General features: G+C 37.7%; 1 protein-coding gene across 1 annotated transcript in view; it reads right to left on the reverse strand.

Moving 5' to 3' along the window:
* The window catches only part of CNGB3 (cyclic nucleotide gated channel subunit beta 3), a 206569-nt gene that overhangs the window by 95840 nt on the left and 94873 nt on the right, over positions 1-15856 (reverse strand). The window contains exon 4 of the mRNA XM_037803185.1: positions 33-187. Coding sequence (XP_037659113.1) covers positions 33-187 — 155 coding nt within the window. The remainder of the gene's footprint in view (positions 1-32; positions 188-15856) is intronic.

Here is a 15856-nt window from a genome sequence, read left to right on the forward strand (position 1 = left end):
TCTTCCCAATACTTAAGGTAATAAATGCTTACCAGTTTGGGGGCTGGCTTCTGGTGAGGATATATCTCTCTCTACCAACTTTCTCTTGTAGAGGGCTGTTCTTTGACGCATCCTTCTCACCAGGTCACGTAGCTGAGCATCAGCATACTCATTTATAACAGGAGCTCCAAGTGGCTTGCTTTTTGGACTAAATGGGGGGAAAATGGCAACAGAGATGAGCCTATGAGTAAATAATACAAGGGAGAGATTACGTCTTTTCACCTTTCTTATATAAACAGGATTAATTGTCCCTCCCTGCAATTGTATAGAACAATTTGAATTTAAGTTTGATGGAAATGGTGCTAGTGGAATACAGATTTGCCACTGAAAAATGAGAATGCATGAACAGCAAATGACCATTTGTGACCTTATTGGATCTTGAGGATGGTGATCCTACATTAAATTGTATCACCAGAAGAAAAAATCTATACCTGCTGTGGTCAGCGGAATTCTGAGATGGCCCACAAAATTTTCTACTCTCAGGTGTACACATCCTGCATAACCCCAGGGACTATGAATATGACGGAGTTTACTCCCATGATTAGTTTATGTCATATGGCACAGGAGATTTAAGACAAGCATCTGGGTGGGCCTGATCTAATCACCTGGGCCATTTAAAAGAAGAGCATTTTTCCAGTTGGTGACAGAGGAGGAAATCAGAGATTTGAAGTGTACGGGTAATTTGACTCAAGAGAAATTCTACATTTCTTGTTTCAAAGAAGAAGGGACCATGTGGGAAGAATTGCACATAGCTCTAGGAACTGAGAGTGATTCCTGGTTGACTGATAGTAAGGAAATGGGAATCTCATTCCAGCAACCACAAGGAACTGAATTAATTATACCAACAACCTGAATGAGCTTGGAAGTAGAATCTTTCTCAGAGCTTCCAGCCAAGAGCCTTGCCCGGCCTGGCATACTCCTTGATTTTGGTGTTGTGAGATCTCAGGCAGAGCACTCAGCCAAGGCCACCTAGATTTCCCATCCACAGAACTGCGAGATTATAAATGTATGCTGTTTTAAGTTGTTAAGTTTGTGGTGATTTATTATGCAGCAATAGAAAACTAATATAGCTGGGTGTACATTATGAACTTCTCTTCTGAAAAAGCATGCAAACAGAGTAGGACAAGATATAGGGTATGTATTAGTATACTTCATAAAGATCTGAATCTCCTCACAGATTTTCCTGTCAGCTCTCAATTCTCTCCCTTCCTACCTGGCCCATGTAGCCTTAGCCATTCCCATCGCCTCATAGTCATCATTTCCCTTTCCATCTCACTTTCAAACTGGAACCTATGGGGTCCACATTGGAACTGGGTAATATGTAGATCCCAGTTAAAGAGAACCCTATGTATGAATCTCTTCCAATAACCCCAACTCCCCACCTGGCCCATGAGTATATCACATCTATAATTTCTATAACGAGTGACTAGATTCATGAACGTGCCACTAATAGAAACAGGAATTCAGAAAGCAGATGTTTCTATGTGAACAGTGCATGGAAAACTTTTTCGTTTTTGTGTATATTCAAATTCATGGTATTCGTAAGACCTTGTGTGATAGAACCTTGCTTGTGATACCCAGGAGGGATTCAGAAATGCAGTTCTGGAGATACAATCTCAGTGGTCATTAGTGTATACGGGATATTTGAAGTGATGTTATGTGGATCATGTCATCATAGTTTGTGATGTTTTCAAGGTCAGGAACTATGTCTTAACATTACAATCCATAAGACCTAAGACAAAGTAGGTTTTTAATAAATACTTATTGAATAAATAAACCCACAACAACCAATCTTTTGTTTCAGTTATTTGATAAATGCCTCTTTGCTGTAAGAAATAAATAAAAAATGAAGTTGAAGTTTGTTGGATTATAAACTGTAAAGTCAGGATATTCAAAGTGTCAAAATGGGTAAATCAAGACCAAAGGCTAGGGAGAATATTTTTACTTCTTTGTAATTATCATAAGCTCTAATTGATATCTGACAATTGATCATACGAGTTTGTACTGTGCAAAACTACTTCATGGTAAAAATTCTGAAAACCATATTAGAACGCATACCAGCATCATACATACATACATACACACACACACACACAGTCATGCCGATTATATAGATATTTATCTACATTATATACATATGTTTCAACTATGATAGATTTTTCTTTTCATATTGGCTGACCATTAATATATGTTAGTCCATTTCATCTTTTTCCCCAGCTTCTTTTGTAGAGTAATCCTTACCCTTCTTTTCCCCCACCTACAGGAATACGGAGGCTACGAATATAATTTTCTTGAGGTAACTTCATGAAGGAACAGAAAAAGGCAAATTGAGTTGAATAAATATATATTTCATGAAATAAAGAAAAAAACGAGAGGGGTTAGAAGAGAAAATCAATGTACATTCCTTATTTAAATATGTTTCATTTAGCTATATTTGATAAGTCAGTATCACTTCCTTGATGAAAGATTTTAAATAGTATAAATATTTCATAAATTTTGATTAGCAATTAAATATAGAAAGAAAATCTTATTGGATAGTCATGTCTTATTCAGATGAATGGCAACTTTAAAATTGGTTTGTGTATCAAACATAGTTACTGTTGGAATGAAAATTATTCCTATTTTTTGATTAAGGTATAAAGAAAACATTTATTTAAAAGTATAGATGAAAAAGAATAGAATTATATTGTGATATTCCTCATTCCTTTAAATTCAATCAAAGTTATAGGCAAAAAGATCACATAATTGACATTTGTCCTTTTGTTTGGGGCTGCAGAGGTTTTCACACTCTAGGGCAATGCATCACAATAAGGTATCTGATGGGTGAGAAGTAGGCCTTTCTTCTGTAAAGTAGGAGAAGGGCCATCGTGAAAGGGGAGTGTGATGGTTTGAAGCTGTATGTACCCCAGAAAAGATCCTGTTCTTAAATATAATCCATTCCTGTGGTGTGGACCCATTGTAAGTAGGATCTTTTGGTGAGCAGGCTCTTAACTTGAGATGTGACCCACCCCATTCAGGGTAGGTCTCAAGAAAGAGAGAAGACACAGAAAAAAGCCCCAGAGAAGGTGAGACATAAGGATGCACATAGAAGCTCAGAGAGGAAGCCACTGAAGCCAGAAGCTGGAAACAAGGAAGTCAAGAAGGGAGAGACCAGCAGATGTTGCCATGTACCTGGTCATTTGACAGAGGAGCTGAGGATTGCTGGTAGCCAGTCTTCGGGGAGAAGGTATCATTCTGTTGATGCCTTGATTTGGACATTATCACGACCTATAAACTTGTAAGCTAATAAATACTCATTGTAAAAGCCAACTCATTTCTGGTATGCTGTATTTTATCAACCTTAGCAAACCAAAATAGAGAAGTAGTAATGAAAAACTTTTGGCACACAGATGTATCCTCAGGAAGATTAGTTTTAAGAAAGAGTACACAAATAAGATGTGGACCTGGAAATTGATTTTTTAAAATTGATTTTTAAACTCTCTATTTATAAGGACTCTTGGGAAGTTTTCATGTACACCCAGGAATACATGGTCCCTTGTTTAAGATGGCAACTTTAATATAATATAAAAGATAACTAATTTTGATGGAAATGGTCAAAATGGGTAGATGGTGGTCAGGAACGAGTTCACAGAGGAGGTGATATTTGAGTTGAGCCTTGAAGGATGACTGGGACTTTGAATGATAACGTAAACAAAAGGTATTCAAAGCAAAGGAAATAGCCTGAGAAAAGATGTGTTGGTTGACTTCCTTGTAGAGCACCGAAGAGTCACTTCTTCCAAAATACTCAATCATTTTAACATAGTATACCACATTACCTATAATTTTACTTAAAAGGTTAGTTGAGACCAATGGGGAGCCAATGTAGAAGTCTAAGCAAAAGAAGGACATGGTTAGTAATGTGTTTTAGAAAAATAACTGAAAGAAGAAAGAGGATACTTCGTTGTGTTGAGAAGGAAAGATGACTTAAGAAGGGAGAAAGTCAAGTTAGAATGTGTGGGTTAATGTAACAGCATGAAATTTCTAGTTTGGTCTGTAAGGTAGATAATTATGATATCACAAGGGAAACTCAGATGGAGGCAAAGTTGTAAAATAAATACACATACACTTAGTTTAGCATATGTTAAACTTGAGATGTGCATTAAGAATCAAGGTATAGAGGTACAGCAAATGACATTTGTGTCTGAAAGTCAGAGAGAGGACTAAGCTAGAAATGTAAAACTAGGAATCACCTGTCTAGAGGTGATGGTGGGAATTGTACAGTGCATGAGGTTACTTGTGAAAACCCGCACAGAACAAGAAAAGATTGAAAGGTCAGAATCTTGGATTTTGCTCACATTTATGAAGTAGCATAAGAAAAGGAACTGAGAAGCAGCAATTAGGAGGTAGATCTAAAGGATAAAAATGTCACAAATATCAGAGAAGAGAGAGTTTGAAAAAAGAAGTCAGGGATGTCTCATGCTGCATATAAAGTGAGAAAGATGAGGTCTAGAGGAAAACTTTAGTTTTAGTAAGAAAGATTTCATTTATAATATTTAAGACAATTGGTTAGGGAAAGGATAATGCCATCAAATTTTGCTTTTCCTCTTCTTATTTGCCTTAACAAGTATTTTGTGAAAAAAGTACTTATAATCTACCTTCATTCTCCAAATTATATTTTGGATTTTAATTCATTATTTCCCAAACTCATTTAAAAGTAGAATTTATTTCCTTTAATAAAATCTTATTGAATGAACTTTGGCTTTTGTGAACATTACTTTGTTAGATTTCGCCAACATTTCCTGATTTAATTCATTTTTCAAAAATCCAAAATTCAAAAGTCCTTTAAAATCTGCTATTTCTATCTTGTTGAATAACAGATAAGGATCAGGCAAAGGGTATAATATTCTAATTTGGGAATGTTTTGGGAAGGAGGAGGTTTTTTTTTTCTTTTCTTTTGCATGTTGAAGCAATAGTTAATGGCAAATTCAGGCAGTTATCATCAAAAGCTACATGTGAAGAAAAGAAACCTGCAATTAGCTTGGAATAAGTAAACATTTTTAAAAAATAAATTTGAGTGAAAATAATTGAAAATTGCACAAAATTCTGATTTTTTACCAAATTATCTGTTGGCCTACCATAAAATCTACAAATTTAAATCAATATAGATATAATTCAACCAAGTCTCACTTCTCTCCCTTCTTACATTCACCCCTAAAAGCTGTGAAGACACTTAAGTATCACATTTTGCTTGTACATATGGTACTGTTTGTACACACTAGTTTGTACATATGGTTATATATATATATGGATATTATGATGCATAATTTTCTAACCTATATTATTCTTGATTTTTCTTGAACATGCAACAAGGTAACTTACAGCTCCAAAGCTTGTTTCTGCACTCTCTGTCAGCAGTCTCCTCTCTAGGTCTTTTCTTCTGTTAATGTGTAAGTGCCGGGGGTTGAGTCTACAATGTTTATTTCTATTATTAGTGAAACATGTTCTAATGGCCCATAAATCTAGTGGTACCTAACCCTATGAAAAGTTAGACAACTATTTCAAGGCTACAATAACTTTTAAATTATAAAAAATTTGTCACATAGACCATGAATTTGTATCCACAAGACCCATGTGCATACATACATGCATAGATACACACACTGACACATGCAAAGAAGAGCAGTCCTTCTGAAACCCTAACCCAAATGGAGAGAGAATGAATAAACATTTATCAACATTAACATAAAATAGTCATTATACTAATACATTTCACTTCAATAAACATTTTACCTTCCCCCATGGTTTCAAGCAATTGTTGAGAGTAAGGTAAGTAACGAAAAGATGAGTATGCTTTTACCATTTTTTCCTACATAGTAGCAGACTGAAGGAGTCAAAGAATGTTGACAAATGTTCCTGGAAATTGGTGTCTGTGGAAGTTTTGAGGTACATTCTCATTCAATATCTCATTCATTTATTCAATGTCTATTATTGTACACTTACTTTGCATCAGGAAAGATAACATGGTCTACATTTAGTTTGAAGATTCTTTAGCTAATATTTCTCTTTCATTTTACATATGTACTCACATTTGTTCTTACTTCTAAGCTTGTTCTGAGAAAATCAATGTTTTCTTTATTTAAGAACTGTTCTATTTGAATGTCTCCATCTTTTAAAAAAGGAGTAAAGCCATGTCAGGAAGCAGATGAAAAATTAGATAACACAATGACTGCCATAAATCATTAAAAAAAACCCAAAAAGGTGTTTTAAAAATTCCACAATGCTGGAAAACAAGACATTGTCACCCTAAAATCAGGAGATTTGAGACATTTCTAAGAGAAAACAAAATGGTTCATGTTCACTCATTTAATTATCACAAATTTTTATTATTTTTTCAACTAAGTTTTATTGAGATATATTCACATACCATACAAACATCCACAGTGTACAATCAACTGTTCACAGTACCATCATATAGTTGTGCATTCATCATCACAATCACTTTTTGAACATTTTTCTTAGTCCAAAAAAATAAGAATAAGAATAAAAGTAAAAAAGAACACCCAAAGCTTTCCATCCCCCCATCCTACCCTATTTTTCATTTAATTTTTGTCCCCATTTTTCTACTTATCTGTCCATACACTGGATAAACGGAGTGTGAATCATAAGGTTTTCACAATCACACAGTCACACCATGTAAGCTATATACTTATACCACCATCTTCAAGAATCAAGGCTACTGGGTTGCAGTTTGACAGTTTCAGGTATTTCCTTCTAGCTATTCTAATACACTAAAAATTAAAAAGGGATATCTACATAGCGCATAAGAATGCCCTCTAGAGTGACCTCTTGACTCCATTTGAAATCTCTCAGCCACTGAAACTTTATTTTGTTTCATTTCACTTTCCCCTTTTGGTCAAGATGTTTTCTCAATCCCCGATGCCAGGTCCAGGCTTATCCCCGAGTCATGCCCCGTGTTGCCAGGGAGATTTACACCTCTGGGAGTCATGTCCCATGTAGTGGGGACGGCAGTGAGTTCCCCAGCCTAGTGGGCTTAGAGAGAGAGGCTACATCTGAGCAACAAAGGGATTTTTCTGGGGGAGTTTCTTAGGCACAATTATAAGTAGGCTTACCCTCTCCTTTGCAGTAACAAGCTTCATAACAGCAAGCCCCAAGATCAAGGGCTCAGCCAGCTAAATTGGTAGTCCTCAATGCTTGCAAGAATATCAGTAATAACCCAGGTGGGGAAGTCCAACATTTCTGCATTTTCCCCCAGTTCCTTAGGGGTCTTTGCAAATACATTTTTATTCTCTGCCCAAATTACTTTGGGATTTATTGGGATTTCACACTAACTTGTACAAACCTACCAGATCTCACTTCCTACTCAAAGTTCCATATAATTACGGTGTTTGAATAAACTGACTGTACAAGCTATTTAATGTGCTACAGGAAATATAGATCCTGCAACAAATAAATATCTCTTCCCTTGGCCTCACACAGAAGCTGATGTGTTTTTTATTTTTTTATTATTTTTTTTAATCTTCATTTTATTGAGATATATTCACTTACCACGCAGTCATACAAAACAAATCGTACATTCGATTGTTCACAGTACCATTACATAGTTGTACATTCATCACCTAAATCAATCCCTGACACCTTCCCTTAGCACACACACACAAATAATAAGAATAATAATTAAAGTGAAAAAGAGCAATTGAAGTAAAAAAGAACACTGGGTACCTTTGTCTGTTTGTTTGTTTGTTTCCTTCCCCTATTTTTCTACTCATCCATCCGTAAACTAGACAAAGTGGAGTGTGGTCCTTATGGTTTTCCCAATCCCATTGTCACCCCTCATAAGCTACATTTTTATACAATTGTCTTCGAGATTCATGAGTTCTGGGTTGTAGTTTGATACTTTCAGGTATCCACCACCAGCTACCCCAATTCTTTAGAACCTAAAAAGGGTTGTCTAAATTGTGCATAAGAGTGCCCACCAGAGTGACCTCTAGGCTCCTTTTGGAATCTCTCTGCTACTGAAGCTTATTTCATTTCCTTTCACATCCCCCTTTTGGTCAGGAAGATGTTCTCCATTCCACGATGCCAGGTCTACATTCCTCCCCGGGAGTCATATTCCACGTTGCCAGGGAGATTCACTCCCCTGGGTGTCTGATCCCACGTAGGGGGGAGGGCAGTGATTTCACCTGCCAAGTTGGCTTAGCTAGAGAGAGAGGGCACAATTATAGGGAGGCCTAGCCTCTCCTTTGCAGCAACCGTCTTCCCAAGGGTAAAACCTACGGTAGAGGGCTCAACCCATCAAACCACCAGTTCCCTATGTCTGTGGTCATGTTAGCAACCATTGAGGTGGGGTAGGCCAATACCCCTGCATTCTCCACAGGCTCCTCAAGGGGGCACTACATCTTTTTTTTCCTTGTTTCTTTTTTTTTTTTTTTTTTAACCTTTTTTTCCTTTTAAAATCAACTGTATGGCAAAACAAAAATTAAAAAAACAAAAAACAAAAAACAAAACAGAAAAACATACAATAAAAGAACATTTCAAAGAGACCATAACAAGGGAGTAAGAAAAAGACAACTAACCTAAGATAACTGCTTTACTTTCCACCTGTTCCTATTTTACCCCAAGAAAGTTACATAATATAGCAACATTTCTGTGAACTTGCTCCTACTATATCCATCAGAAATTAACAGACCATAGTCATTCCTGGGAATCCCCAGAACGTTAAATAGCATATCTGTTCTTCTTGGATTACTGTTCCCCCTTCCTTAATTGCTCTCTATTGCTAGTTCCCCTACATTCTACATTATAAACCATTAGTTTTACATTTTTGAAAGTTCACATTAGTGGTAGCATATAATATTTCTCTTTCTGTACCTGGCTTATTTCGCTCAGCATTATGTCTTCAAGGTTCATCCATGTTGTCATATGTTTCACAAGGTCGTTCCTTCTTATTGCCGTGTAGTATTCCATCGTGTGTATATACCACATTTTATTTATCCACTCATCTGTTGAAGGACATTTGGGTTGTTTCCATCTCTTGACAATTGTGAATAAAGCTGCTATGAACATGGGCGTGCAGATATCTGTTCGTGTCACTGCTTTCCGATCTTCCGGGTATATACCGAGAAGTGCAATCGCTGGATCGAATGGTAACTCTATTTCTAGTTTTCTAAGGAACTGCCAGACTGACTTCCAGAGTGGCTGAACCATTATACAGTCCCACCAACAATGAATAAGAGTTCCAATTTCTCCACATCCCCTTCAGCATTTGTAGTTTCCTGTTTGTTTAATGGCAGCCACTCTAATAGGTGTTAGATGGTATCTCATTGTGGTCTTAATTTGCATCTCTCTAATAGCTAGTGAAGCTGAACATTTTTTCATGTGTTTCTTGGCCATTTGTATTTCCTCTTCAGAGAACTGTCTTTTCATATCTTTTGCCCATTTTATAATTGGGCTGTCTGTACTACTGTCATTGAGTTGTAGGATTTCTTTATATATGCAAGATATCAGTCTTTTGTCAGATACATGGTTTCCAAAAATTTTTTCCCATTGAGTTGGCTGCCTCTTTACCTTTTTGAGAAATTCCTTTGAGGTGCAGAAACTTCTAAGCTTGAGGAGTTCCCATTTATCTATTTTTTCTTTTGTTGCTTGTGCTTTGGGTGTAAAGTCTAGGAAGTGGCCGCCTAATACAAGGTCTTGAAGATGTTTTCCTACATTATCTTCTAGGAGTTTTATGGTACTTTCTTTTATATTGAGATCTTTCGTCGATTTTGAGTTAATTTTTGTGTAGGGTGTGAGGTAGGGGTCCTCTTTCATTCTTTTGGATATGGATATCCAACTCTCCCAGCCCCATTTGTTGAATAGACCATTATGACTCAGTTCAGTGACTTTGGGGGCCTTATCAAAGATCAGTCGGCCATAGATCTGAGGGTCTATCTCTGAATTCTCAATTCGATTCCATTGATCTATATGTCTATCTTTGTGCCAGTACCATGCTGTTTTGGCAACTGTGGCTTTATAATAAGCTTCAAAGTCAGGGAGTGTTAAGTCCTCCCACTTTGTTTTTCTTTTTTAGAGTGTCTTTAGCAATTTGAGGCATCTTCCCTTTCCAAATAAATTTGATAACTAGCTTTTCCAAGTCTGCAAAGTAGGTTGTTGGAATTTTGATTGGGATTGCATTGAATCTGTAGATGAGTTTTGGTAGAATTGACATCTTAATGACATTTAGCCTTCCTATCCATGAACATGGAATATTTTTCCATCTTTTAAGGTCCCCTTCTATTTCTTTTAGTAGAGTTATGTAGTTTTCTTTGTATAGGTCTTTTACATCTTTGGTTAAGTTTATTCCTAGGTACTTGATTTTTTTAGTTGCTATTGAAAATGGTATCTTTTTCTTGAGTGTCTCTTCAGTTTGTTCATTTCTAGCATATAGAAGCATTACTGACTTATGTGCATTAATCTTGTATCCCGCTACTTTGCTAAATTTGTTTATTAGCTCTAGTAGCTGTATCGTCGATTTCTCAGGGTTTTCCAGATATAAGATCATATCATCTGCAAACAATGACAGTTTTACTTCTTCTTTTCCAATTTGGATGCCTTTTATTTCTTTGTCTTGCCGGATTGCCCTGGCTAGCACTTCCAGCACAATGTTGAATAACAGTGGTGACAGCGGGCATCCTTGTCTTGTTCCTGATCTTAGAGGGAAGGCTTTCAGTCTCTCACCATTGAGTACTATGCTGGCTGTGGGTTTTTCATATATGCTCTTTATCATATTGAGGAAGTTTCCTTCAATTCCTACCTTTTGAAGTGTTTTTATCAAAAATGGATGTTGGATTTTGTCAAATGCTTTTTCAGCATCTATTGAGATGATCATTTGATTTTTCCCTTTGAATTTTTAATGTGTTGTAATACATTGATTGATTTTCTTATGTTGAACCATCCTTGCATGCCTGGAATGAACCCCACTTGGTCATGGTGTATGATTTTTTAATGTGTCTTTGGATTCGATTTGCAAGTATTTTTTTGAGGATTTTTGCATCTATATTCATTAGGGAGATTGGCCGGTCGTTTTCCTTTTTTATAGCATCTTTGCCTGGTTTTGGTATTAGATTGATGTTAGCTTCATAAAATGAGTTAGGTAGTGTTCCATTTTCTTCAATGTTTTGAAAGAGTTTGAGTAAGATTGGTGTCAGTTCTTTCTGGAAAGTTTGGTAGAATTCCCCTGTGAAGCCATCTGGCCCTGGGCATTTATTTGTAGGAAGATTTTTGATGACTGATTGGATCTCTTTGCTTGTGATGGGTTGACTGAGGTCTTCTATTTCTTCTCTGGTCAGTCTAGGTTGTTCATATGTTTCCAGGAAATTGTCCATTTCCTCTACATTATCCAGTTTGTTGCCATACAGTTGTTCATAGTATCCTCTTATAATTTTTTAAATTTCTTCAGGCTCTGCAGTTATGTCACCTTTTTCATTCATTATTTTGTTTATATGGGTCTTCTCTCTTTTTGATTTTGTCAGTCTAGCTAGGGGCTTGTCAGTCTTGTTGATCTTCTCACAGAACCAACTTTTGGTGATATTTATCCTCTCTATTGTTTTTTTGTTCTCTATGTCATTTATTTCTGCTTTAATCCTTGTTATTTCTTTTCTTCTACTTGGTTTAGGATTGGTGTGCTGTTCATTTTCTAGCTTCTTCAGTTGATCCATTAGTTCTTTGATTTTGGCTCTTTCTTTCTTTTTAATATATGCGTTTATTGCTATAAATTTCCCCCTCAGCACTGCTTTTGCTGCATCCCATAGGTTTTGGTATGTTGTGTTCTCATTTTCATTCGTCTCTATATATTTAGCAATTTCTCTTGCTATTTCTTTGTTAACCCAGTGATTATTTAGGAGTGTGTTGTTTAACCTCCAGGTATTTGTGAATTTTCTAAGTCTCTGATGGTTATTGACTTCTAATTGTATTCCATTGTGGTCAGAGAATGTGCTTTGAATAATTTCAATCTTTTTAAATTTACTGAGGCTTGTTTTATGTCCCAGCATATGATCTATTCTGGAGAAAGTTCCGTGAGCACTAGAAAAGTATGTGTATCCTGGTGATTTGGGATGTAATGTCCTGTATATGTCTGTTAAATCCAATTCATTTATCAGATTGTTTAGGTTTTCAATTTCCTTATTGGCCCTCTGTCTGGTTGATCTATCTATAGGAGAGAGTGATGTGTTGAAGTCTCCCACAATTATTGTGGAAGCATCAATTGCTTCCTTTAGTTTTGCCAGTGTTCTCTTATGTATTTTGTGGCACCTTGATTGGGTGCATAGACATTTAGGATTGTTATTTCTTCTTGTTGAATTGCCCCTTTTATTAGTATGTAGTGGCCTTCTTTGTCTCTCAAAACATCCCTGCATTTAAAGTGTATTTTATCTGAGATTAATATTGCTACAGCTGCTTTCTTTTGGCTGTAGCTTGCATGAAATATTTTTTTCCATCCTTTCACTTTCAATTTCTTTGTGTCCCTGTGTCTAAGATGAGTCTCTTGTATGCAACATATTGATGGTTCATTTTTTTTGATCCATTCTGCGAATCTATATCTTTTAATTGGGGAGTTTAATCCATTTACATTCAACGTTATAACCGTGAAGGCATTTCTTGAATCAGCCATCTTATCCTTTGGTTTATGTTTGTCATATATATTTTTCCCCTCTGTCTATTAATATCCTTTATTGTACCCATACCGAATCTCTTTAGGACTGAACCTTTCTCCAAGTCTCTCTGTCCTTTCTTTGTTTCTCTGTTTGTAGGGCTCCCTTTAGTATCTCCAGTAGGGCAGGTCTCTTGTTAGCAAATTCTCTCAGCATTTGTGCGTCTGTGAAAAATTTAAGCTCTCCCTCAAATTTGAAGGAGAGCTTTGCTGGATAAAGTATTCTTGATTTGAAATTTTTCTCACTCAGAATTTTAAATATATCATGCCACTGCCTTCTCGCCTCCATGGTGGCTGCTGAGTCGTCACTACTTAGTCTTATGTTGTTTCCTTTATATGTGGTGAATTGCTTTTCTCTTGCTGCTTTCAGAACTTGCTCCTTCTCTTCTGTGTTTGACAGTGTGATCAGAATATGTCTCGGAGTGGGTTTATTTGGATTTATTCTATTTGGGGTTCGCTGAGCATTTATGATTTGTGTATTTATGTTGTTTAGAAGATTTGGGAAGTTTTCCGCAACAATTTCTTTGAATACTCTTCCTAGAGCTTTACCCTTTTCTTCCCCTTCTGGAACAGCAATGAGTCTTATATTAGGACGTTTTATATTATCTATCATATCCCTGAGGTCCGTTTCGATTTTTTTGATTTTTTTCCCCATTCTTTCTTTTATGCTTTCATTTTCCATTCTGTCATCTTCCAGGTCACTGATTCGTTGTTCAACTTCCTCTAGTCTTGTACTATGAGTGTCCAGAATCTTTTTAATTTGGTCAACAGTTTCTTTAATTTCCATAAGATCATCTATTTTTTTATTTAGTCTTGCAATGTCTTCTTTATGCTCTTCTAGGGTCTTCTTGATATCCTTTGTATTCTGTACTATGGTCTCATTGTTCATCTTTAGTTCTTTGAGTAGCTGCTCTAGGTGCTGTGTCTCTTCTGATCTTTTGATTTGGGTGCTTGGGCTTGGGTTATCCATATCGTCTGGTTTTTTCATATGCTTTATAATTTTCTGTTGTTTTTGGCCTCTTGGCATTTGCTGAACTTGATAGGGTTCTTTTAGAATTTGTAGACCAATTGAAGTCCTTATCTCTAATTTATCAGATCTACAGCTTCATGGAGTACACTTTCTCTAACTAACCAGCAGGTGGCGTCCACGAGCCACCTGTTCTCCACAAGCCAGTTCTCCCCTGCTTTGCCTTTGTGGTGAGTTGGGGAGTGAGTCTTGTGGGGTCCAACTAGTGTATCAAGCTTGCGTGTGTAGTTGGTGTTTCTCGCCCTGTATATGGGGCGTGTTTCTGGGCAGTCAGGGAGGGGGGGTGGCTCTAACAATCAAATCTCCCTGGTAATCCTAGAGTTTCTAAGCTGCTTCAGTAGTCTAATCCTTCAGTTCAGTCCTGCCACAGTTTGTCTCTGCCACTGACCCACAAGTCCTTGGTATTGGCGTATGGCTCCTGAGACTTGCAAGTGGGTCCCTCTTCCAGGGCGTGCACCCCTGGTCCTCTGTTGAGGGATGACTGTGCTATGTCACAGGTGAGTGCCGTCCCCCCAGGGCGGTTCTGGGCTGCTGGGCTGTGTAGGGAGGCTCCCAGTCTGCTCAAATGATGGCTGAATGGGGCTTTGTTAATTCACACAGCTCCACCTTCCCAACTCTGGGACAATCAGCTGAGGTTGCAGGGAAGGCTAATGTCCATGCCCAGTTTTGTGGAGTGTGCCTGTTATTTGAAGCACTTCCGTCACACTGGGTTGTGTGGGGCAGCTCTGGGCTATGGGGCTGGCGATGGGCAGGAGTGTTTCCTGTCCACCAGGACGATGGCTATGAGCAGACACCCCCCTTTTCTTGGGAAGTTGTAGTGTTTAGTGAAATTTCTCAGCCACTGGATTATTGCCTTTTGTCTCAGAGCTCTCTTAGTTCTGCTCTTGTCTTGACCTGCCCAAATTGCAAGTCTTTGAAGCTTTCTGTATTGGGCTTCTTAGAGTAATTGTTTTAGAAAAAGAAAAAAGGATTAAAAAAAACAAAAACAAAAAGGGCCCTCCTCATAGATCTAATGGGTTATTGAAATGCTAAGAGAGAAAGCAATTAGGGCCATTAAGGAAAGTTCCACAGGGCAGAGAGATCAGCTTTTCTTCGGGATTTGCATATGAGCCTGAGGGCCTGAGCTCTGCCTTTCCCCTTTCTATGTTCACCAGAACTCCAAAAATCCTCCACTTTTATTTTGGAGTTTTTCGTGCTGTTTTTTTTCTATGTCTGTCTTCTCTCTGCTGGGCTGGCTGCTCTCAGATTCTCTGGTGTCTGGTCTCAGTCTATCTATGGTTGGAGTTTGGATCAGTAGAATGAGTTTCCGATAAGGGCTGCCACTGCCGTTCTCCCTTCTCCTTCCCGGAGCTGACAGCCCCTCCTCCCACGGGACTGAGCCTGGCAGGGAGGGGCGTGGGTCCCCTGGCCGCAAAGACTTACAGATTTCGCTGATCTCAGCAGTTCGACGTGTTCATGAGTGTTGTATGAAGTATGCCCAAAGTCAGATTGCTCTGTGGTGTCCAGTCCACACAGTTCCTGGCTTTCTACCTACTTTCCTGGAGGAGTAACTAAAACATACAGCTCACCAGTCCGCCACCTTGCCCCGCCTCTGCCAGAAGCTGATATTTTAAAACACAGTCAGTATGATACTTTACCCTTTGGCCTGATTTGCCTTAGTCTGAACCTGATCCACTTCATTCACATCTGCAATTGAAGTCTGGCACTCTTTTTCAGCTTTTTTTTTGCAGCTGCTGTATGAGGTAACACTGACATTCATAGCTGTCGAGCTTTAGCTCTGAGTTTTGGGAATTATCATAAATTTTGAAGTGCTTAGAACATTGTTGTTATTAATTGCTAGCATTAGTTATTAGTATGAGTATTAGTATTATTGATGAAGGAGATCACTGCCCAGAACACTCACAGTAGATGTTTGTGGTGAAAAGTGAGAAGGTTTCCCCTTGGAAGGGGTGGATACAAGGAGTAGAAGGAGCCAAGGCCAACCGTAAGATAATTCCAAAGTAGTGAAGTAGGTTGCCATCCTTCTCATGAAACTTGCATTGAGTGGATGGCAAGAAAGGCAGTTGCCTCCAGAATGGAGCACTGAGAGAGGATCTGGACTTAAG

This window comes from Choloepus didactylus, chromosome 14 (assembly GCF_015220235.1).
Source record: "Choloepus didactylus isolate mChoDid1 chromosome 14, mChoDid1.pri, whole genome shotgun sequence".
Taxonomy (NCBI): Eukaryota; Metazoa; Chordata; class Mammalia; order Pilosa; family Megalonychidae; genus Choloepus; species Choloepus didactylus.